General features: G+C 36.4%; 1 protein-coding gene across 1 annotated transcript in view; it reads left to right on the forward strand.

The window, feature by feature from the left end:
* The first annotated feature begins 2599 nt into the window (after positions 1–2599).
* USP45 (ubiquitin specific peptidase 45) overlaps positions 2600–24672 on the forward strand; it is a 67612-nt gene continuing 45539 nt past the window's right edge. The window contains exons 1-5 of the mRNA XM_026726680.2: positions 2600–2660; positions 10660–10769; positions 11105–11274; positions 12530–12633; positions 16317–16417. Coding sequence (XP_026582465.1) covers positions 10670–10769; positions 11105–11274; positions 12530–12633; positions 16317–16417 — 475 coding nt within the window. The 5' untranslated portion in view covers positions 2600–2660; positions 10660–10669. The remainder of the gene's footprint in view (positions 2661–10659; positions 10770–11104; positions 11275–12529; positions 12634–16316; positions 16418–24672) is intronic.

The following is a 24672-nucleotide window of genomic DNA, read 5'->3' on the forward strand; positions in this document are numbered from 1 at the left end:
GTATAAAACTTGTCATGTGATAGCTATTTAGTAACAATAAAGCATTTCATAAATTCCTGAACACTAATGAAACAACGCATCATATTTAAAGCAAATATAATTGAGAATTTTATGCTGGAATTTGCCACTGTTCTTGCTCCAAAAGAATGTTTTCACTGGGAACCAGATATAGTACCAAAATATGACAATGATGTCATTCACCCATTTTGCAAGTGAACATATAGTTACCCTGGGACATTTTGTCTGACTTTCTTATTAAGAAATTGTTTTTGTGGCCAAGTCATCACAGTTAGATTTCGAGTGGAATAATGTAAGCAGCTACTAGAATGCATTGTGTCTACTGAAATCAGATAACAGATAATCAGAGATGGAAGGGACCTTGTAGGTCATGTAGTCCAACTCCCCCCCCCCCAAGTGGGAGACCCTACACCATTTCTGACAAGTCGCAGTCCAATCTCTTCCTGAAGGTCTCAAGTGATGGCGCTCCGACAACTTCCAAGGGCAAGCTGTTCCATTGGTTGATTGTTCTCACTGTCAGAAAGTTTCTCCTTATTTCCAAGTTAAATCTCTCCTTGTTCAGTTTCCATCCGTTATTTTTTGTCTGGCCTACAGGCGCTTTAGAAAATATCTTGACCCCTTCCTCGCTGTGGCAACCCCTCAAATATTGGAAGACTGCTATCATGTCTCCCCTGGTCCCTCTCTTTGCTAGATTAGCAAAGCCCAGTTCCTGTAACTGGTCTTTATATGTTTTAGTCTCCATCCCACTAATCATCCTGGTTGTTCTTCTCTGCACTTTTTCTAGCTCCTCAACGTCTTTTTTATAATGTGGGGACCAAATCTCGATGCAGTACTTTAGGTGTGGTCTAAGGCTTTATGGAGTGGTATTAGTACCTCACTTGATCTCCATTGCATCCCTCTGTTAATGCAAGTTAGGATTGCATTAGCAAATCAAAGGAATTGTTTCAAAGATTGTTAGCCTGATCCATCAAATGACTTCTTGCATCTGCCAGATTCTAGAGTGTCCATATTTCTTTCATATGTGCATGATTTTTCCATGGACATTAAAATTATATGACTTAGGCAATTATTTCTTTGCCATCAAGAAAATCCATTTGGTGCTACGATTGCATGAGATTTTCCAGGCTTTTTATTTATTCATTCATTTGATGTTTAAGCAACTGCAATATTGTGACTTAGTGTGATTTACATAAATATTGTTACATTGAAACATTTGCAACCATAGATTTTAGCAAAATTGTTTGCAGAAACAAAACATCTACAATATAAATCCATGAAACTGTCCAATCTTTAATTTAAATAAAAACATCTCAGTAACAGTTAACTCATCAATCTATACAATATACAGCATACAGTACCTACAGATTTATATTTGATTGGTGTCAAGCATTTTCTCTTTTTAATACAGAGTGACCTATTTCAGAAGTGCTTTTTCCGTCCCAAGAAGTGCATTTAAAATAAACACAATACTGATTTTATTTTATCTTTGCTTTAAATAAAGCAAAGCTCAACCCATATTTCTAAATGTAAAGTATGATAAATCTAAGCTGGCATACAAACTGGTTCTCTAGTTACTGGCTGTCAGCTTGGCCATATGGTATTCCTTTTCTATAGCTGTTTCAAAATGGAAATATATTCATTTAAGATATGATTATCAATGGCACCTGGTCATGATGGTGGTTCTTCCAGGGTCAGAGGCAGGACCTAAATGCCAATCACGAATGATGAACTTTGGACTTTTTAGGAGCATCTGACTGGCCACTATATCAAATGACACCATAAATTAGACAGGCATGCAATTTAACCCAGGATAGCTCTTAAGTTCTTCTAAACAGTCATTCTGTATTAAATGCATTCCTACACCCTATAGTTTTGTTAACACTTGAAGAAGAGGGATCCTGGCAGATATCAAAGGCTTCTTTCCTTCTTTACAAGCTGGATGGAGAGGAAAACGGGGAGATAAAAAGAGAAGAAAAGTTGGTCTCCCCTATTTTCACCTGTCATTCTCTCTGCCCTATGAGGGGGGAGGAGGGGGAGAAGCTTGCCCTCTCTGAGCCAGATAGGCAGCATGACCAGCAGATCAGCTTCCTACATTTCTCTTTGGAACTGCCGAGGAAGGGATGGGGAGGAGGCAGGACTGTGGAAATCTATGAAACAAAACCAAACTTCTGCATTAAAAAAAGCAGTCCGGGGGTGTGTGCTTTTTCCCCATCTGCAAAACATGGAGGTGGCTGCGATGCCAAAAAGAGATTAAAAGCGCCTTTTCTCTTCTCATTTGGAAGCCCACTTGGGCATGGAAGTTGAGGCGACGCATTGCGCCCAGAGGTCGGATTTCTGCTCGAGCCAGCGGAGGGCCTCGATCGGAACCCCCATTCCTTGGGAATTGAACGGCAAATAGCCCCCCTAACCCTTACGCGCCTGGTAGCTTGTTTAAAGCGCCGTTCAGCCAAGCGGCGAGCTCCAGCCGGACCGCAGCCCTGGGAGTGCGAAACGGGACGGGACGGGACAGAACAAAACGGGACATCACCCTGCCGGGCAGCAAGGGAAGGTATCCTGCTGGCAGGAGGTCCGCTTCCTGCTCCTCCTCTTTCGGCTGTCGCTTTAGCCGGCTGTCTCTCTGGACGAAGCAGAAGCTTAGCGCGGTGAGTTAGGAAAGGAGAGTAAGAGGTTGGGGGCCGGCCGAGCCGGGGAATCCCCTGGAATCTCGCCCGCTGGTGGGGCCCGCCGCTGCGGGCAGGGGACTCGGAAGGCAGATTTCCTCGCTCGACTTTCCCGGAAGGGGGAAGTCTGGCTTCTGGCGGGCCTTCCTAGCCGCCTTTTCTGACCTCAAGTAGTAGCAGTAGTAGCAGCCCGTCGCTCGGGTCTTCCACTCCGCCGTCTTCAAAGCTCGGAGCGGAGATGGGCTGCCGAATGACGGAGTCGGCCCTGAGACGAGGCTTCCTTCTTTCCTTGGTTTATTGTTGGGCGGTCGGGGGGCCTCCCCCGTGACGCTACCTAGAGCTCTCTATCCTCGGCTCTATCGAGGCGCTGCCTGCCTTGGAAAAGCCGCGGATCTGGGAGCTTGCTCAGCCCTTGAGGCTGGCCGTAGCCCCTCCCCCCTTCAGTCGAGGTTTTGTTAAGGGCTTGTAAGATTTGTGTTGAAGGCCTAGGTTGTAAGGATTTGGGAGAGGGAGGAAGGAAGACTACGTGGGCGGAACGGTGTTTCCTGGTTTTATATGGGTGTGTATGGGTGTGTCTAACTGGTGTGGTGGGATTGACATTGACATTTCAAGCAATTATGTGCAGTTTGTATTGTGTGGCCTCTAAGAATGTGGAAACCAGGAGCTGCCTCCCCACACTGTTTACTTAGGCAACATAAGGCCTTGGCGATTTAATGTTTCCCCCCTGACAACTGCATGCTGGCTCTGTATCTTATTCCAGCCACTACATTCCTAAGGGTTTCCTTAAGAAATTTGAGACAGAGCCAAAGTGCGCAAACATTTATTCTGTTTGTCCCTTTCTTTAGGGAATATATGAATTATATGAACAATCTGCTTGGGAGAGATTTGTATCATAGTCTTCGATTATATGAACAATCTACTGGGAGTGATCTGTAACAGTCTTTTGGGAAGGAAAAGCATGCTGTGCCAGTGGCTGTTTATCTGCTAAACTAAGCAGTGTCTTCAAACTATTCTCTCACACTTATTCTCCTGCCAGACGCCCCCAATATATTTTTATCCACCCACCGATGGCTGCTGCAAGTCAGAGGAGAAACAGTCTTCCAGAGAAACACCAATCAGAGTATCTTTGATTTAGAGAGCTATTACAGATTTAGTAAGCTGACTTGCCTGATGATGTGGCCTGCTATTGCTATGTGGTAGGTAAAATTGTCCCAAAGGTGCTTTTTCAAGAGGCAGCTGGACTTTCTGGTTTTTCTTTGAAGATGTTTTGCTTCTCATCTAAGAAGCTTCTTCAGCTTTGGCTGGGTGGTGGGGAATGAAAGAATTTATACTCTTTATACAAGGCAAGTCTTCCTAGGAGTATAAATTCTTCCTTTTCCCACCAACCAGCCAGAGCTGAAGAAGCTTTTTGGATGAGAAGGTAAACGTCTTCAAAGAAAAACCAGAAAGTCCAACTGCCTCTTGAAAAAGTACCTTTGGGAGAACCATGACCTGGATGACTGAGAATCTTCATAGACATGTAGGTAAAGTTAGGTGGTGAAAATTATTATACTCTTCAGGTAATTCTCAACTTACAACCATTTGTTTAGTGGCCGTTTGAAGTTATAGCGGCATTGAACAAAGGGACTTACAACTGTTCCTTACATGTCTGTCTCAACATCCCCACCATCATATGATCAAAATTTGGAGGCTTTTCAACAGTCATATTTATGATGGTTTCAGCGCTTTGGCTGGGGTCATGTGATCACCATTTGCAAGCTTCCCAGCCGGCTTCTGACAAACAAAGTCAATGGAGGAAGCCAGATTGGCTTAATGATCACATGATTCACTTAACAACTGCACTGATTCACTTAACCATGGTAAAACAATGGTAAAATTGGGTGTGATTCACTTAATAACTGCCTTGCTTAGTAACAGAAATTCTGGTCTCAGTTGTGGTCATTAAGTCGAGGACTACCTGTATTTATTTGGATAAGCTGCTAACTAATAAACAGTGAAAGAAGATGTATATATAAAAAAGATCTCAAAACCTATCAGGACAAGTAGCTCCAGAACGTGCTTGTTAGTATTTTCCATTTTTTTGAGTCATTGGTTTAAGAGTATCTGTTTATCCAACATTTCAGCTGTAATTCTTGCAATTAACTATTAAATGAGAGGTTTGTTCCTGTGATTCATGGATGGCTTTGTGTTCCAATAAAAAGTGTAGTGTATATAGCTAATTAGTTTGGGGAACATTTCTGTGTGATAAAACTGTCCTGTCATTTCATATAAAATATGTTTTACTACCCCCCCCCCCAAATCCAAGCACATCACCATAAAATCAGCTTCCATTTGGAAGAAAAAAGTAGCAAAAATATTTACAGAACATTCCATAGCAAACTAGGTTAAATACTGTACATGGGACTAAGAAACAAAGAAACACTCAGCTCATAGGCAAAATGTATGCTTCATTCTCCCACATTTCTTATGCTACAGAATGGTGGATCACTTTAGAGCCTTTTTAAAAAAATCTTCCAAAGTTAAAAAATAAGATGGGGAGGAACGAGAAAGCCTGATAAACTGCAAAAAGAACTCTCTATTTTCGGTGGGAACATATTGGATATTCTAGAGATAAACTGACATGCTAAAATGTGGCACCCACTTCCCTTGAAATAAAATAACACTTCATTACAAGTTAATTATGTGCACTGTGACAGATCTGCAGTGATTGAATAAACTACTTCAAAATCTGGGTGCCAGATATTAAAATATTTTAAAGATCTCTCTGGTTACAAAATAGAGGCAAGATTGCAACACAATGGCTTGTGTTTTATAGACTTGAGACATTTCTTTATAATGTGATTGACTTGTAGACATTTTGTCATATTTCTTTAGGAACTAATTCAAAGCTGGTATTCTGTAGTTATGTTTCCCCTTAAGTTCTGTAGCAACATACCCTCTGCCTCTTGGGGTTAGCTGGTAATGTCCAAAGTAGAGCAATATATCATCATTGAGCATTGAGAGTGATGTGTGTCACAAAGAACAAAGTAGGACAGCTTGTTGTCTAGAGAAAAATCCCCAAACTCTGATAACAATATTATACTCTTGGCAATCACAAACTCCCTGGGAAGCAGAATGTTCATTATGTTGACATTCTACTTTCTTGTCAAGCATTGTACATTCCCTGTCAAACTGTAGCAACAGATATCTGAACTGATTATTTCTAGTCACTGTGGCTCTTCTGACATTGATAGCCAGCATGCAAGGTTTTGCCCTTATTAATTCTGTACTTGAATATGGTTGTGATTATATTAATTAAGTGGTAGTGAATCTGTTAATGTTTATTCTAATTCTGAATTAAATGGTTTCACTATAATTGTCAACTTTGAATCGAACCTGGCAGAAGCCATTTTTCTATTCCTCAGTTGCCACACAGAGAGGGGAAGGAAAATGAAATGCGTTGCTAGACAAAACACAGAACTTTCTCTGGGAACCAAGGTCATCTCTACAGGTGGTAGATAAAGATGGGGAGGAGTGCTGAGCCTGCCAATTAATCTAATTGGCCAATGTGACTTGTGACTTTTGGGGAGACAGTTATTTCCTATTTTAGTTGTACTGAAGCCGCGGGAAACATTTAGGGTTGATTGTCCATTTGATCATGCCAATATGTACCCAATAAAGAATTTCTTAGAGGAAGACCTTAGCCTCAGAATTCTGATTTGCTTGGGTTGATTAGTTGGGATCACGACAATAATGACGGCATCTAGTTAACACGATCCAATTGAGATTTAGCAAATATAGAATCCATATATATAGGGAAGTAGGTATACATGTAATTGGAATATGCACCCATGCCAAAGTGCCAAAATCTATGCAAAACATTGCACTTACATGTATACCTGCACCCTTATACATACGGATTCACAAAACCCATCTCAAAGAGTGACATGCATGGGATTTTTTTTGTGGATCTTCCAGAAGTTCAGTGTTCTTTTATAAAACATGTATGTGCTTATGCACCTATCAATCATAAATAAAATCTGAAGACAGACTTAGGAAGGGGGGGGGAAGGGCATAATGAAATGGGAAGAAAGTATGTTGATATGCTTGAGAACTACATCCTCACAGGAAGGATGGATAGATAGATTTATTCATTTATTTTGTAAATTGATTTTAAGACGGGTGAATCAGATCCATATTTGTGTCTCAAAATAAAAAAGATCTGGGTGAATATGTTTGCAAGCTCTTTCCCATTCCACCCTGTATGATCCAACAACCAGTTTGCCAGCTGGCATATTTTTTCATTGACATTGGAGATGAATGGTAGATGTGGTTTTACTTGAGAAATATGAAAGATAATTAACCTTTTCCAATTGCATGCAAGGGATACTCCTGGAGTTCATGAAGGATGTCCTATTAGACTTTCTGGAGAACAAGTTATTACTTTTTTTTTTACTCTGCTGGCATATGATACATGATAGGAGGGGACACAAAACCGAGGAATCCATAAAGCTTTGTCCTGAAACTGTTCATCATCAAATCTGTTAAGGATAGTACCAGAGCTGATCAATTTAGGCTGACATAGTTTTCTGCCAGCCGACAGATGGGAGACACGCATATTAACATAGTCATGAGGACTGTGTTGTATTGTTCCCTGACAAACCTGGCCAGATGTGTTAGTTTAGTTCTGTGCAGATAAACTTGCTTATTGCCCCCAACAATCTGGCTCCTCATTTTACTGATCTCGAAATTATGGAAGGTTGAGTCAACTTGAGCCAGTGAGGATTGAACTGCTGGAAGTCAACAGAATTAGCCTGCAATCAAACCACTGCACCACCATGGATCATCAATCATCATCATCATCAATCATCATCATCATCATCATCATCATCATGATGTATTATAAACAGCCATGAAATCCTTGGAAATAGAATTCATTTATAGATGAGTGAATGCATACACTATTTTGGTACCTGAAGTGAATTCAACACTCGAGGGTGGACAGATCTAAACGCTATTCATTTGCTGTACATCCTGCTCTTAAGAATTGCTAATGTGAAGTATGAAAAGGATTCTTGAATCAGTCCCTGCTGCAACATCCCCATTGAATCCCAATTCTTCATGGTTAATGATAGAGAATAGTATTTGGTTAAATGCGTGGTGGTGGAGTTATTTTCATTTTTGATATGTTAAGATGAAAAAGAACTTATATTGTTAAGATTTTTGTTTATTGAAAGGGGTTGAAAATTTTGCCTTCATTTCTCAATGGTTTGTCATGAATTCAGCAGTGAAGTTTTGGAGGTTGTAGAAGAGGGTTTAGGGATTGATTCCGGTTTGTCCTGAATCTCATTTCTCTGACTTTAGCATCTTCTGAGTATCCAAATGGATTAGGAATGTGTGGGGTCTTGTTGATCTCTCTATGAATTCTTCACTGATGCTGTTTCTCCTGTCTTATTTTTTAACATGTACATAAACTTGAAAAAGTTAGTTGCATTCTGAGTGAAGAGTGAAATCTCTGTAAAACTTTACAAGATTGTTTCATTGGTGGAAGAGGCTACCTTTTTAAAACTTCCCCCAAGATGCCGTTTATAAGTGGAGCATGCCTCTAGTTTAGACTACCAAGGTTATGGGTTATGAAGAATTTTGCATGAAGTTACAAATGAAAGGAATGCTTCTGTCATTACTGGTCTGTAGTTCTGATTCTTTTATAGCTCCAGGAAGCATTTAGTGCTTGCATGCTTGAAAGGATTTCAGAGCTGTCATAGCGATGAAATTTCTGATCTGCTGATTGATGACATTGTCTACTTGCTAGTTATGATAGCAACAGTCCTCTCTGTAATTGGATCAGCATTGATCTAACTCTGGACATATCTAATGCCATAAATATGGAACATTTCTGCATGCAGCTCCATAAACACAGTACTTTATAAATATTTCATTCCTAGCTAAGGGAGGAAGCAGCTTTGCTTTCCAGGTTTTTTATCACCTGCGCTACAATTACTGTAACCTTGTGCTACAATTACTGTAAATTGCATTTGTCACTAAGGATGACAGTTTTATTATAATTATTTTTAATATAATAATTAGAGTCACCATAGCAATGAAGATGGATAGGGATCCTAGGATAATCTTTTTGCTCCATTACAATGCATAATGAATAATTTTTATATTGGCTTTGTTAGCATCTTTTTGTGTACTAAAGATTTATATAGGAAGCACATTGGCTACATTGAGTTTAAGTCACTATTAAGTAAGATTTCTATATATCAATTAGTAGGGGGGAAAGTATTAAAGTGTCTTTCAAGACAAGTTTTTTTCCAGTGACTTTGTAGACACAACCTGTGCAATTTTTTTTGGCAATACCACAGAGGCAGTTTTTGGCTGCTGCCTTCTTAGAGATTATTTCTTTGACTTTGCAAACAAGCTGACAGCTCCAATATTTCTTAGTGATTTCTCATCCAAGTTCTAATCAGATCCAATCCTGCTTAGCACCCTGAAATCAGCTGAAGTTAGATGTTTTGCTATTACTGGCCCTGATATTAGAAATAGCATCTTTTTTTCCTCTCATATACCTACCTTCAATTCCTCTTCCTCCTCCCCCCCACCCCCGCTGCTTAGCTACAGGGTCCACTTATCTGCACTGTGCTTGCCTGGTCCACATTATCCATGAAGCCTTCAATGCATGCTCCTGATATTAGGACTGAGAAGTGACTGCTCCAAGATCACCTAACCGTTCCCAGTACAACACTTTAATCATTGCACTATGATGCTCATTCGCTCTTTCTCTTTTCTTCTCATATACCACTTATAAGAAATAAATATTTTTGGTAAATTGGAATCTGTAAAATAGTTAAAACTGGATGAGTGTGGGCTGGTAAGCAAATAGTTGTTACAATGATAGGAACCTCTTTCTTTTCCTTCAGAAGGAAAAGGCATTTTATAGACTTCATACTTGCTTTCCTATGGAAATTTCAGGAAGGAACTTCCTTTTTAGGCATATAATGTTCATTTTGTGTGTATGCAGTTTTCTGGTTGATTTTTTAAATTTATATAATTCTTGAAATAAAATTTGTTTAGGAACCCAGTATTTTTTTCTGACTTCTCTTTGAAACTAGATATTCTTAGTGCTTATTGATGTTGTTCTTTGTGTAGGAGAATCTCCTTTTCTTATAGAATTTCCTTCTATGGAAATTCAAATTTCTTTTCTCAGTCTTATGCAAAAGTTAACATTTATAATTATTTTTAAGACCTGTCTATTTGGGGGGTAGTTGTAAGATAAAATAAAGGGCAAAAACAATATATCATCTTGAACTCTTTGTAAGAAATATGAAATAAAATCAGTTGAGTTGAATTTCAGAAGTTTTCATTCTGTTGTACATTCTGCCTACATGTATTTTCCTTTCAATGCAGGATATTAAAAGAGCCAGTTTGAGATAATAGTTAAGGCATTGGGCTATATACTGGGAGACCATGATTTCTAGTCCTGCCTTAGGCACAAAGCCAGTTGGATGATCTTGGGTCAGTAACTCTCTCTCAGCCCTAGGCAATGGCAAATCACTTTCAAAAAATCTTGCCAAGAAAACTGCAGGTACTTATTCAGACAGTCACCAGGAATTAACACTGCCTTCAAGGCACACACACAAAATAATAGGTATTAAATAAAAGTCACTGAATTATGTTTCCAAATGTACTTGAGCCTAGGTTAGAATGATTCTATTTTGATTTCATTCCAACTATTTCTGGTTGGAATCACTGTTATTATATTTTACTGTCTGTTCTTAGTCTAGCTTATAAGAAATATTTGAAATTGCTATGACAAGTCAAAGAGAAGATTTTGCTAAATAATCCAGGTTGGTATTTGTGTTGAAATTGTGCTCTTTATGTTGTTTTGCATGTTCATAGTTTATGTTGCTTTGTATGCTTATGGTTACCAAAGCATTTGCTTTTACCAATGCATATCTCACTTATTTTTGCTTTGTTCTTCTCCCTCTCTTTTTTCTAGCAAATAACTGATGAGGGTAAAAGATCCATCAAAGGTTACCCATGATAAAAATAAGAGACAAAAGAAGGCAAATCAGCATCAGGATGAAGATTCCTCAGATGATATTACAGGTGAAAAAAACGTATTTGGGGAAAGCTAGAAAGAGAAAGAAGTGACTAAATAAAAAATGAGGACACTAAGAAATTAAAAACAACAACAACCAGAAAATAGAATTTCACCTTGAGAGAAAGGCTGCAGAAAATTTATTAGCCTATTGAATTACACTTCATGAGGCTTTATGTGGGACAGATGTTTAATTCTATGAGGAATCTTAAGATCTTAAATCTTAAACCATAACAATGTGGTTTCTTACATTGTAATTATAAAAATATATTCTTATTAAATATTTCCTCCAGCAATAATACATCTTAATCATTTGAATCTTTTTTAAAAATCTTCAATGTAGGATTAACATGCCAGCATGTGGGCCAGGCAGTTGATGTCCATCATGTGAAGCGAACAGTGGCTCAAAATGTTTGGTCAATATGCTCAGAGTGCTTAAAGGAAAGGAGAATATATAATGGTGAACCAGTAATGCCTTCTGATATATGGCTCTGTCTCCGATGTGGCATTCAGGTAATTAAGATTATAAAATAATAGCTTATACATCATTCCTATGGAACAAATACAGCATTTGCGGATTGTGAGCTTTGCAAAAGCATGTTAAGAAAAGACAGAACAGAGGTTTTAAAACACTAATGCCTAGTGTGAAAAAAATAATAAAGTGTTCATTCTTTCACATTAGGGTCACCCATGGAATGGATGTCTAATGACAAGGAGTTTCTGAATCAGTAAAAAACACACATTTTTAAAAAATACACAATGCATTGTTAAACAATGGAATTCATACCACCAGATATGGCACTTGCTCCCTGTTGAAGCGAGAGAACAGAGGTCTTTGTGGGAATTTTAACAGGCTTTAAAGGCACATTTTTGATCAGGATTTTATTGTTGATAATTTCATGAAGTATTTATTATTTTAAGTTTTAAATATCAATTCTGATTTTATGTTATCTTTATTTTATGATAGTCCATAAAATAAATATATTGTGATTCACTTATGCGGGTCTTAAAGGGGACTAGACAGAAATTTGACAGATAATTCTGATAGTCATGCATTTCCTCCAGAAACAAAGGTAAAATACTTAAATATCATTAGTAAGAGTACAGAAACAGGGATATTATTCTTCAGTTCACACTTTTGAGCTTCACAAAATTATCTAGTTGTCTTTGGCATGAATGCTGGATTAGATAGGCATTTGGCCTGCAGTCCTTATCCTATATGAATTGCTCTGTGAGAAAGATGTGCGGTCTCTTAAATTTGATAAATAAGCACGTTTGTTATCTAGGTCGTAGAACATCTCATTGCTTTTGTAGAGTTCTGCTAAAGTATCAAAAGGCAAGAACCTGTGGAATTTTATCTATTATGGGAGCTGAATGTAACACTTTAGTTTTTATTTAGGAATATGCAGCAGCTTCTTATTTCATAGTCCTTTTGGATACTGTTTTGAGAAATGCTAGTCAAGCTTTGTATCATAACCAGGAGGAAAAGCAGTTGCTATTATATTTCTTGAGTGGATCAGAAGAGTCGTTATCCTAAACAATTACTTCTCTATGTTGCTGGTCATTTGTTATGGAAATGGTTGAGTATGAAGGAGACAATATAATGGTTTCCACAATTTCCACATTCAGACAAGCTATGCTTGTTGAAGTATGCTGATTTCCATTAAAAAACAACTGATGAGTCGGTAGCTTGACGTAGAGTAAAACATACTTGCTGCTTTCATTGTAGAATATAATTATATCGTAATATTTTATCAATGGTCTTTAGGGCTGTGGTCAAAATTCAGAAGGCCAGCATTCTCTAAAGCATTTCCAGACTGCACGGGCGGATTCTCATTGTATTGTAATCAATCTTAGCACATGGATCATATGGTAAGTTAATTCACATTTTGAGAGAGAATGTTTTGTACGTGTAAGAGTAAAGATATGCAGTTGTACGTTTAGGTGTATATAAGTGAATGTGTATGTGAAATGAAATAACTTTATTTCAGCCTTATGCAAGTTATTATTGCAAGAATTCTAGTTATGAATGATTAAAGATGCAATTAGCATCATTTGGGTAATTTTATAGGAGGTGGTTAGCTGGCAGCAGGTGCAGATGGCTGAGGAGAGTGAGGACCAAGATTAGGGGCCAGGACCATTAGGGAGTGGACTGCTGCCTTCAGAGATTGTAGGGGCTGGCAGCAGTGAGGAGGAGGTTCCCGAGGAGCCTGTGCCAAGTACGCATGCGCACAGGGCTGCTCGTAGGAAAGATCAGCTGCAACAGCACGGGCAACTCGGGAGTAAGGCTGCAAGGTAATGGCCCCTCCTATAAGAAGATAAAAGCCAGCTGTGAATCAGACGTTCTTTGTAGGAAACAAAAACGTTTTGAAACTCAAGCCTCATGGACATTGCAGTATCTTAAGTTGGTATTTGAAGACTCTTGTGTTGTAAAATATTTCTTATCTGTTATTCTTGGCAGCCTTGCACAGTTTTGGCGAGGCTTGTGCTTATCGAAGTTAATTTGTTTGCAGAAGCCTTTTAACTAGGGATTAGTAAGAATCGTTAAAAGGTTTCTGTTTCCTTTGGTTCGTGTTTGTTTTATTGGAAAAGGGCTTGGGTCAGAACAATGAGATATATGAGTTGTTCCTGTTCCCACTACTTTTTTGACCTTGGTCATTCTGTTTCTCTGTTTAGATAAAGAAATATCTTTTCAAACAAAAACATAAGAGGTCATGAGTTGTCTAATAGCTCGTTAAAATGTATTTAGTTATATCAATAGTAGTAGGTATTTTTTGAAATCTGTTATATTGCCTTTAATAGTAACAGCCAGTCCATTTTTGATTATTATATTATTACATACTTTTTTGATGTACTCCCCCCATCCATGTTCTCATTCATTGCCAGATTTGTACCATGAGATCATTGCAGAATGCAAAAGCCGGTTACATGTTATAGCTGTAGAGAGTGAAGTAGGAAAGAAATGAATACCTTCCATTGTCTCTCTGGTCACTTACGGTTTATTCTGAACTACTCAACATATTCTTATCAGTGAATGGCATAAGCAATGTGTTTAAGATGAGACTGCTGCTTTTTTTTAGTCTTTAGAGAAAAAAAGCAAAATGGGAACTAAGGTTTTTTTTTAAAATAAAAAATTTATTTGGGTTTTCACAAAACAATACAAGTAAAAATTCTTTTTTTGAGAATAGCATGGTCCTGGGTTATCTCTTCTCCATACAGACACAAGTTCAATTTCATCTTCATCTTCATGTTCTATTCCATATCTTATTACTATTTTAACATTTTCTCAATAATTTTTCCCTTCCCTTAGTTTTCTCCATCTTACTTTTAATTATCTCATTCCTTTCTAAATTCAATTATATATATCTTTTTCCAGATTTCAATACCTTTCTAGTCATCATATTTATACTTTTGTCTGTCCTGTTTCAATTTCATATTTTCTTTTCTCATTAAACAAAATTTCCCCCTGTAGTTACTAATTGGAGTATGACACCTTTGTATCTTTTAATTTTTATCCATTCAACTCTTACTTAAACTTCAATTTATGCCTTTACAATTATAACATTCAATATAACACATAACTTCCAGTCAAATTCTGCTTGGTACATTCTTAAAATACGCACTAAATTATTAAAGAGAATATATATATATAACAATAATAAATAATATACTTATTCTATTCCAATTCAGCTCTATCATTAATGTTAGTTATAATCTTTAACATCTTTAACATTCCTTTTCAATAGGATATCATACTTCTAGGAACACTTATAATATTTCCATAATTTTTTCATGTTTCTTTCATATTCCTCTTCACTTAAATTTTTATAACACATTTATAATAATTAAAATGTTCCCCTCCTTTCCTAATTTCATTCTCTCATTCTCTTTATTTCATTTATTTATTAAACATTCCATTACATTACAATGAGTATTTTATCTATCATTTTAATCACACTTGTTTCATATTTTCAAAGTTCATTTCTATTTCTAATATAACAATACTATCTTATGCACCCTTACAGAATCCCCCTTTCAGTTAAGTTTTCACCCATTATCTCTGTGTCTTGTACATTTTCCCTGTTTATGTCCTGATTCTGTCCTTTATAATTTCTTTTCCTTTCCCTCTTCTCCCTCTTCTTCTCCCTTTCCTTTTTGACCCCTTCTCTCTCTAATTCTGATTCTCTCTTCTGTAATCCTCTCTTCTGTTTTTTCCTAATGTTATAATTACTTTTCAAACTATTCTTTTTTTGAGTTGTTTTTTCGCATTTTAAATTTTTCACTCTCTTTCCCCCCTTTCTTTTCTTTTCCCCACATAGAAATACTTGGTCATTGAAGATGGCTTCTTCTTTGTCCTGCCCTTCTTGTTCTACAGGCATTTCTTGTTGTTTCTCATAGTTCAGGATCTCCATTTCTAGAAATTGAAATATGAAGCCAAAAGAACCTCTTCCTTCTTGTGCATCTTCTTTCTGTTTTTTAAGTTCCATTCTCAATTCTTCCAAGAGTGAAACCATTGTAAAAACTTTTAAACAACCACCCGATTAATTTTAGTCCTTTAGATCCAATAGCCCAAAATCCAAAAATCATCAAGTAATCCAAATAATCCAAAGCTGTTTCTTCTTGCTTCTTTTTTTCCACTTTCTCTTCCTGGGGTTCTCTTATCTTGTTACAAAGTTTCAGTTAAAATGTATCTTTTAGGAATCTTGTTAAAGTTTCACTGTTAATTCCTTTCATTTCCAGGTGGCCTCCTCCCTTTTTCCAGATCCCACCCTTTTGTTTTTTTCCTTCTTTTAAAAGTTTTTGAGAATCCAGAAATCTTTATTCTCCCTTTGACATTTTATTTTCAGTTTAAATACCTGTTAATGTCAAAGTGGATTTTGCTGATTTCTTGCTTAAATCTCCTAGTTGTCAATATAGGGAAGAAAATTTTTAAAAAAACCCAAATCCTTTCCCTTCCCTCTCTCATTCGCAGCTTCCAAGTCTTCTTTGGAACAATGTTGTTCCTTATAATTCAAATTCCAGGGTAGCTTGTATTGTTGTTTTTCCAGTTCAACCTGGTCAGCCCAAAACTTTCTCTTCTTATCTTCCTCCTGCACATTCTTTTCCAGTCGAGTTCTTCTTTGAGATGGCCATTTCTGACTACCGCTGCAACCATCTTCGGGGAAAGGGAGTAATGGCCAGCTGGGGACAAGAGATGTGGCTCTCCTCGACCCTGCTGGTGGTCTCCCGCCCTCTTCACCATCTCTACTGGGTGGCTTAGCCCCAAAACCAGCTGGCTTGGGGTGCTCCAGTGGCGAGCACAGATCGAAACTGCGCACAATCTCAGATTTCGGTCTGTCGCCAAAGAAGCTCAAACCGGAGTCCTGGGAACTAAGGTTTTTGTTTAGTTGTAAGTTTCAGACTCTTCTAGGGCAACATCTGAATTATATTAGTGGAGTTGTGACCTAGCCAGCGCTCATCATGAGCACTCTAGATTTTAGAATGTCTGCGTATGGCTAGTGTCATTAGAATGTCCTTGTGAGTTATTATTACTGCATTTAAATGCTTTATTTCAGGTGTTATGAATGTAATGAGGAACTCTCAACACATTGCAACAAAAAGGCTTTGACACAGATCGTTGACTTCCTCCAAAGGCATGTTACTAGAAATGAATCAAGTAAGTTAACTTGAGACGTTTTATGTTAGTGTGATGCTATGTATCTTGTTAGATACATCAGAAGAATGAAGGGGAAAAAAAAACCCTGCATGATGTTACAGCATGATAAACAAAGTTTAAATAAATGACTGAGTTATCTTTTGGCTAGTAAGCAAAAGTTTCCTTTCAAAAAATGTTTGATCACTCGCCACTTGCTAATGATGCAGTGATTAACCTCTAAAGCAAAGTTTCTAGTCCTCAGTGTTTGCCAGATATATGAATGTTTGAGGGACTATAATGTTTTATAATGATATAATTTAGCAGTAGAAAACAATATTATAAGGGTACATGTTGGATTGGATCAGATTTAATTCTACTTTTAGTCCTATTTATGCTGTAAATAAGAATATGTATTCCCACTTTGTTTTATTTGTTTATTGAACTTGATATTCTGTTAGATTAGCAAAAAATTCTCACTGGTTTTAAATGTACTAAAACAATTTTAAGATGAGACATTAAATACATTAAAATAGGATTAAAATAACTAAAACAAGTGGAATTAATACTTGAAATTAATACTTGAAATCAGTAATTAAATGTGCAAAAATATGATAAAAAGGACTTGCACAATAAAATGTTTATTCCAAAGAGCTAGAGAGGAAACAGAAAAGGTTTGATCCTGCGTTGCTGCCAAAAAAATTTGGGACAACTATAGGCAAGCTCCTTGGATGTATTCAATAAGCATGGAAGTTCATATAGAAGAAGGCATTCTTTCAAATAGTCTGAAATTACGTTGAATAAGGCTTTAAATATAATGAACACCACTTAATATTTCAGTTTACACTGAAATTAATTTGCAGTTTGTATCCAAGACGGGTTTAGTATTTATGTATTGAATTTGGGTGAGATTTATACTTCCCCTTTTCTTACTTTTTAGGTGGAAAACTTGACAATTAACTGGACAGGGCATTTGGAATTCCAAACCGTTAGAACAGGTCAAAGACAGTAGAAGTCAGGTCATCTGTCCACTAAGCCAGAGTGACAACTTCTTAAAATTCAGTTTTAACTCGCTTCCTCAGCCAACTGGAGGACTGTACTAGAAGAGTGGTGACAACCACAACAAATGAATGAATGAATGAACGAATGGATATGGTAGTCGAAATCAAAAGAGTATTTTTGCTGAACTTCTCTTTTTAAAAAAGAGGAAGAAGGAGTTCAGAAAAGGATATCTTGATGGAAAATGGAAGAGGCAGAGGGAAAAAAGTTGATTTTTTTCCAGATTTATCTTATACTTGGAATATCTGCTAGTACTGCAATAGCCCGTTGCTTAGAAATCCAAGTTATAATTTACTGAACATATATTAACCCATGGCAGAAAATGAATTTAAAAGTGTTTTCTAGAATTCAACCCTTGTGCCAATTAAAAAGTGATAATGTCTTTGCAGAGGTTTACATATATTAATACTGATACTGCTAGGTAGTGTTATGCAGGAATGAGAATTATGAGCTCCAAGCCATCTGGAAAATATCTATCTTAATATCTTATTTTTGTATGTATGTATGTATCTTATTTTTGTATGTTTCATGTATACTCTATACTTGAGGAATCAAGGATTGTAGTTCTGTTAAAATAATGTAGGATTGGATAAGTGACAATATGAATATAATAGAAAATCCATTTGGCAATTGGTTGGAAATTTTTTCATAAAATATTGAATTCAGTAAAAAATACCTAAGGCCAGATGAATGGATGCTGGTTTCATATTTGGGTTGACTAGACGGAACCTGGTTTGTGGGGTGTTTAAAATGTTTAAACTCAGATACTAAAAAGAAATTCTGGTAGACTAGGAAACTTAAAGCACAATCTTATGCTTGTCTCATCAGAAGGAAATTCCAACCACTTTAGTAGATCTTATTTTTTAATAAATATCCATAAGATTTTAGTTTTTCCATGGAATGTTCTACATGTCTACTTGACGTAAATCTCATTGAATCTAATATAATAGACTTTAATAGGCTTCATGTTTGTTGATCAGTTATATGTATACTACACAATAATACCAAAATAAATTTGTGCATGACTCGTCTCTTTGTAATAGGAATACCTATTTTCTTAAGCCTCTTTAAATACATAATGGCAAAAAGACAGGATATAAATAAATTTCATAACATACATAACTTACTATTTACTCTATGTATTGTCTTAGAAAGATTTACTCTCATGAGTGAGTTTAGAAATTGATAGTTTTAAAAGTGCTCAGCTATCTTATTTAAAATAATATTAAAAAGCAATTGTCTCTCTATTTGCCTAAATTTTTTGTTAAATATACATTTAAACAGAACCTTTCTTTTTTCTGTTGAAATTATTGGTTACATTGAATTTTTTAAAAGAAGCTTCTTTACTGCATATAATAAAGAAGTTAAATATAGCATTATTCGAGCATAATCCAAAGAGAGAACAGAAAGAGCACTGAGCCTGACCAGCAATTCAAACACTACTCTTTTGGCAATTTTTAATTTCATATGATTTGTTCTTTTATTTATATCCAGTGGAATATGCAAACTGCCAATAGCTGTTTTCCTTTAGATGAAAAAGATATTTTAGTGCATCATGTACAGGCGAGGCGGTTCCTTAAAATAAGTAAAGAAACAAGCAATGCCTTTTTTTTATAACAACATGTATTTGCTAGAAATGGGTTATGATTATGATTCTTTCTCAAGTACCATAGGTCTGACAATAATGAGACAAACTAAATAAACAGATAGTAGCTTGCTTATTCAGCTTCAGACTAATCAGTCTGAAGAAAAGGCAACCCGGATTATGGAAAAAGCAGCACAGATTTTCTAACGAATATATTTTGAGAAATAAACCAGAAGCAAAATATTTGCAGTTGTCAAGAGCAAGCATGGCATCCTGATCTCTGCTTCCCCCCCCACTCAACTTGCTTGCAAAAATGGGCAAATTACATTATTGTTCCATGACTGACCAGTGAAATTAAATTAAGTAATTGAGATAAGTCCAAGTGTGGAGTTCTTCCCACAAAAATTCTGGCAGTACATGGACTTCCCATTGGATCTTATTATTTACCCTGCTCCGAAAATCTGTGTTGTCTCTTTTTTCTCTTCTCCTTTTGTTTTGTTTTCTTTTTTCTGAAAATCATCTGTTTGAAAGAATAGAACAAGTGTTTTGTAAAGAGTAACCATCCAGCAGAGGCTAGGGTTGTTTTTTTTGTGCAAAACCGGGGCTAGCCCATTATACAGCATTTGCCAGGAAAGCAGGTGCAATATAGTTATGATGGCACACTTGTGAGTTTCACATGAACCCAGTGCACATGTAGTACACAGGAACCATGCTGTGCTGTTACAGTTTTGACTGTCTGTCGCCTGGGAAAGAAGATTAAAAATGCAGGTTTGTTTGATCCCTGGAAACAAGCAGTCCTCCCCCTCCAGTTATGCCCCCAGTGCATCTTTCAGTTAATGGGAAGAGGGGAAAAAAGTTAATTACCATTCAAAAATAATTTCTAGTTGTTCTAAGATTTACAGAATCCCTTTATTCTAATTTCCAGTACCAATGGATTGCTACAAAGGTTGCATTTTATTTTATTTTATTATTTAATTTTATTTCTAATTCAATAATTGCCTTTTTGCCAGGCTCTGTGTTTGGTTTCTTTAAAAAAAAAAAAAACAAGGAAAAAGATGTTGCACTATTTCTCTGTTATTCTTAACAACTAAGGTCTTTGTGTGAATACCAATTAATCTGAATTCAAAGAAATGCTGGTTTTAACAATATTTTGGAATATTTTGCAATGTATTTTATCAGGCCCTGAAGAACTATATAATTGCTTTGCCTAACTTTTATATGTTTTAAATTAAAATATTTTCAAAATAAGCAAACCATTTACATCCCAGCAGTTATTGTCATTTGTTAGGAATTACGAAACAAATTTGGCAGGGATGTATTGTTTTGTGGTAATTAAATGTTCAAAGGAAGACGATGTCAGTTAATTTTTTCTTACGATGAGAGTAAAATTAAAAATTCCAGTAAAGGTTCTTAGACTTGAAGTACCAGAATAGGCCCTTGGAAGATTATATAGATAGTAGGTTTAGAATGGATTAAAATATACCAGGTTAAAAAGTACTGTTAACTTTTAGGATTAATTGCTCATGATATTTTATCTAAATTTCTGCTAGCTAAATACACGCTTTCTTTCACACTGTCTGCTCACCTCACAGATCTTTCATTACCCCACAGTGTTGAGGAATTATCTAAAGCAGTTTTTCTGGGTACATTAATGACTATAAGAAGTGAAGCTCAGGAAAACTCCTCATTCTATAAGCTGGTTTTATAACCCATAATAAACCTATATGCCTCATGAAGTTGCATGTAGTGCCCAGGAAATTGAGGGGTAAACCCAATTTATTATTTTTCTTTATAAGAGGCAATATGTGATGAACTCTGCAGGGATTATGTGTTTTAAAAACAGAGCACCAGGTTAACATTTGTGTGGTTTTGTTAAACTAGCCTAGCTATTATCACTGAAATCTTTTCCAGCAGAGGTGGTATTCAGCAGGTTCTGACCAGTTCTGGAGAACCGGTAGCGGAAATTTTGAGTAGTTTGGAGAACCAGCAAATATCACCTCTGACTGGAGATTTTACAATATCCTTCCCCTGCCACACTATCAAGCCACGCCCACAGAACCAGTAGTAAAAGAAAAATTGAATCTCACCACTGTTTTCCAGATATCCAAGCCATTGAGAGCCATTTTAAGCATGCCCATTATGAGATTCCCAGGCAGCCGGGAAACCATTTTAAAACCATTTTTGCACAATTATTACATCCAGTTCACCACTGGATTCGATCTTACAGCTGTTTGTTTTTCTTCCTCCTCCTTTTTGTTTTATGATGATTTCAAGTTAATACTGTTCATTATTACCATTGTTAATTGGTTTTGCACATAGATTATTACTTTTAAAGATCCAACGGTGCTTTTTTAAAGAGGCAACTGGACTTTCTGTTTTTTTTTCTTTGAAGACATTTCACTTCTCATCCAAGAAGCTTCTTCAGCTCTGACTGGATGGTGGGAAATGGAAGGATTTATACTTCTTGCAGACAGCCAGTCATTTGCATTCTTTTAGCAGATCATTAAGGTCACCTGGAGGTTTATCGGTGTCATCAGGGTCACTGAATGGTGCAAATCTCTTTTGAAGACAACAAAGTCCATATTTTGGACAGAGAGGATCGCTGGTTGAAAGAGGGGTTAAAGAGACCATCTATGTCAAAATTGAACAGCCCTCTCTCAACAGAGGGAGAGGGATACAACATCATCTATCTCCAATCTACAACACAGTCCTATCAACAGTTCCAAGAAGGCTCCATACCAATTTGCACCACTCAGGTGACTCTGATGACACAGATAAACCTCCAGGTGACCTTAACAATCTGCTAAAAGAATGCAAATGACCTGTCTGCATTGAGTATAAATCCTTCCATTTCCCACCATCCAGTCAGAGCTGAAGAAGCTTCTTGGATGAGAAACGAAATGTCTTCAAAGAAAAACCAGAAAATCCAGTTGCCTCTTGAAAAAAGCACCTTTGCGACAACCATGACTTGGATGACTGAGAATCTCCATAAACATTTACTTTTAAAGATCTTAGCAATGCATTCTAATGCTGCAAGATATGAGTTTTATAAGAGATGAGATTGGTATAGTTTTGTAACTGAAATATTCAGCGGATAAAAATACTGATTTTAACGTTTAAAGATGGATAGTATGCAATGATTAAATAAACATAGTTAACAATTGCTTTTTTTACTTTTGTGCCATCTGTGTGTCCACTTAAATGTCTATTTCAATAAGATGAAAAAAAAAAGAGTATAATCAGATAATTGCTGTTAGTGGTATGATAGTTAAAATGGAACAGTGCAGGCTTTTAAGGATAAATGTTTGGTTAAATACCTGTTAAACTCACAATAAAACAAGACTAGAAAAAAGATAGGGGAGAAGGTAATTGAATGTTGTAGATCTGCAATTTCATTTTAGACTGAGGAAATTCCAATTAATGCTATGAGACTTGTTTTAAGTAGCGTACCATTATCCTTTTTCCAGTGCGAGTGATTGGACCATGTGATTTTATGAACATTTATTTGAAAGTATTTTTGGCTTTTGCATTATTTTAAATCATAAATATTTTTGATTTTAGGTCAACATACTGTGATTCTGACTGTTGTGGTTTTTAAACAATGGTTTATGGCTAAGTGGATATGATACCAGCTAATTGAGATTTATTCAATAAACTATACAAACCACGAGACTATACAAACTACATATTTAGTACAAGTCATAACTTCAAAAGGACTTACTACCAAATGCTTAGTTGATTTTCATGTACTTGAACTCATTTCATTAAAAAAACAGGACATACTATTTTCAATGCACCTTCTCCCTGGAAAGTACATTTGGGATTAGGCTTGTTCGAAAGTTTTGTTTTATTGAATAAATTTCTATGCAACCCATCTCACTGATATTGTGTATATAATTTATATATAAATTATATATATATGTAAATAGAGCACACATTCCATTCCAATTCAATTCTATCATTAATATTCATTAAAATCTTGACATCTTTAACATTTCTTTTCAATTAAATATCATACTTCCTTGGGAACACTTATAAACTTTCCATAGTTAATTCTTTTTTTTTCATATTTCTCATTTATATTTTTATAAATCATTACTAATAATTAAAAATGTTCCCATTTAATTCTCTCAATCATTTTAATTCGTTTATTTATTACCAAACATTCAACTACATTACAATAAATATTTTATCCATCATTTTAATCATATTTTCTAAAATTATTTCTGTTTATAATATAACAATGCTATCTTATGTACCTTTGCAGAATCCCTTTTTCAATTAAATTTTCACCCATTATCTCTAAACAAACTTATGGTTACAATCCTTATATCTTTTTCCTGTTTCTCCATTTCTTGTTTCTGTCTTTTACAACTTCTTTTCCTTGCCTTCTTCCCCCTCTTTTTACCCCCTCGTCTCTCTACTTCTAACTCTCTCATCTGTAATCCCCTCTTCTGTTGCTTTCTAATATTATACTTATCTTTCAAATTATTCTTCCCAACTTCTTTGGGAACAATGTTATTAAATTTAAATTCCAGGGTACCTTATTTGTTGCTTTTGCTGTTTGACCCGGTCAATCAAAACTTTCTCTTCTTATCTTCCTCTGCACATTCTTTTCTGGTCGAGTTCTTCTTTGTGGTGGTCATTTCTGACCACCGCTGCAACCGCCTTCGGGAAAGGGAGTAATGGCCAGCTGGGGAAGAGAGATGTGGCTCTCCTCAACCTTGCAGGCAGTCTCCCCCTTTTTCACCACCTCTACGGGGTGGCTTAGCCCCAAAACCAGCCGGCTTGGGGCGCTCCAGCAGCGAGCATGGATCGAAGCCTCGCAGAGACGAGGTTTCGGTCTGTCGCCGAAGAAGCTCAAACCGGAAGCCCTAAGGTTAATCTTTTTGTTGCCGTTAAAACAATGTACTTTTAAGATTGTGTAATTATGGTTTTTTATATGAGCACTCAGGTCTTGTAATATAGTTTGTTTGCTTTTTGTGGTTTTATGGGGAGGCGATTTCAAGGGGGTCGGTTTGTTTTATTTTTCTCCTGGATGATTCAGGATTGGAGATTCAGTAGACAGAACCTCGCTACTTGTGTGAAGCTGTCATTTAACCATGAAATGAAATGCTTTTATTCAGTTTGCCCTGCGGATATGGTCCACTGTGGCAGGGTTGCCCATATTTGGTGGCTATGCAAGGAGAGCCAGGTGGTGCTGCAAAGCATCGCACAGTGAAGCGTGGACAGATCCAGATCTGACATTTGTCATCTTGCAGTGCTGAAGGGGAGTTAAAATCTGTTTTTCCATATGCTTCTGTTTTAATTTTTGCCTGCAGTTTGGTCCAGATGGCATACTGAGCATTGTTTACTTTAAGATGTTTTCCCAGATGTTGCTGAATGCCGATGGATAAATGCAACAACTGTGGTATACCAATATACAAATTAAGAATACATTTTAGGCTTCTGTCAAAAATCCAAATCCATTATATGTACTTTAAATGAAAATATCCATTTCTTGTGTTTTTTTTAAAGATGTGAGTCATGTTGACATAATAGATAAATGTCAGACTTGGTGCAGCAAAGCAAAAGCTTAAATTATCCACAAAAGTCTTAAACTGATACTACCTTTCATATTATTTATGTCATATAG

This window comes from Pseudonaja textilis, chromosome 1 (assembly GCF_049901715.1).
Source record: "Pseudonaja textilis isolate UNSWEBS1 chromosome 1, rPseTex1.2, whole genome shotgun sequence".
NCBI lineage: Eukaryota > Metazoa > Chordata > Lepidosauria > Squamata > Elapidae > Pseudonaja > Pseudonaja textilis.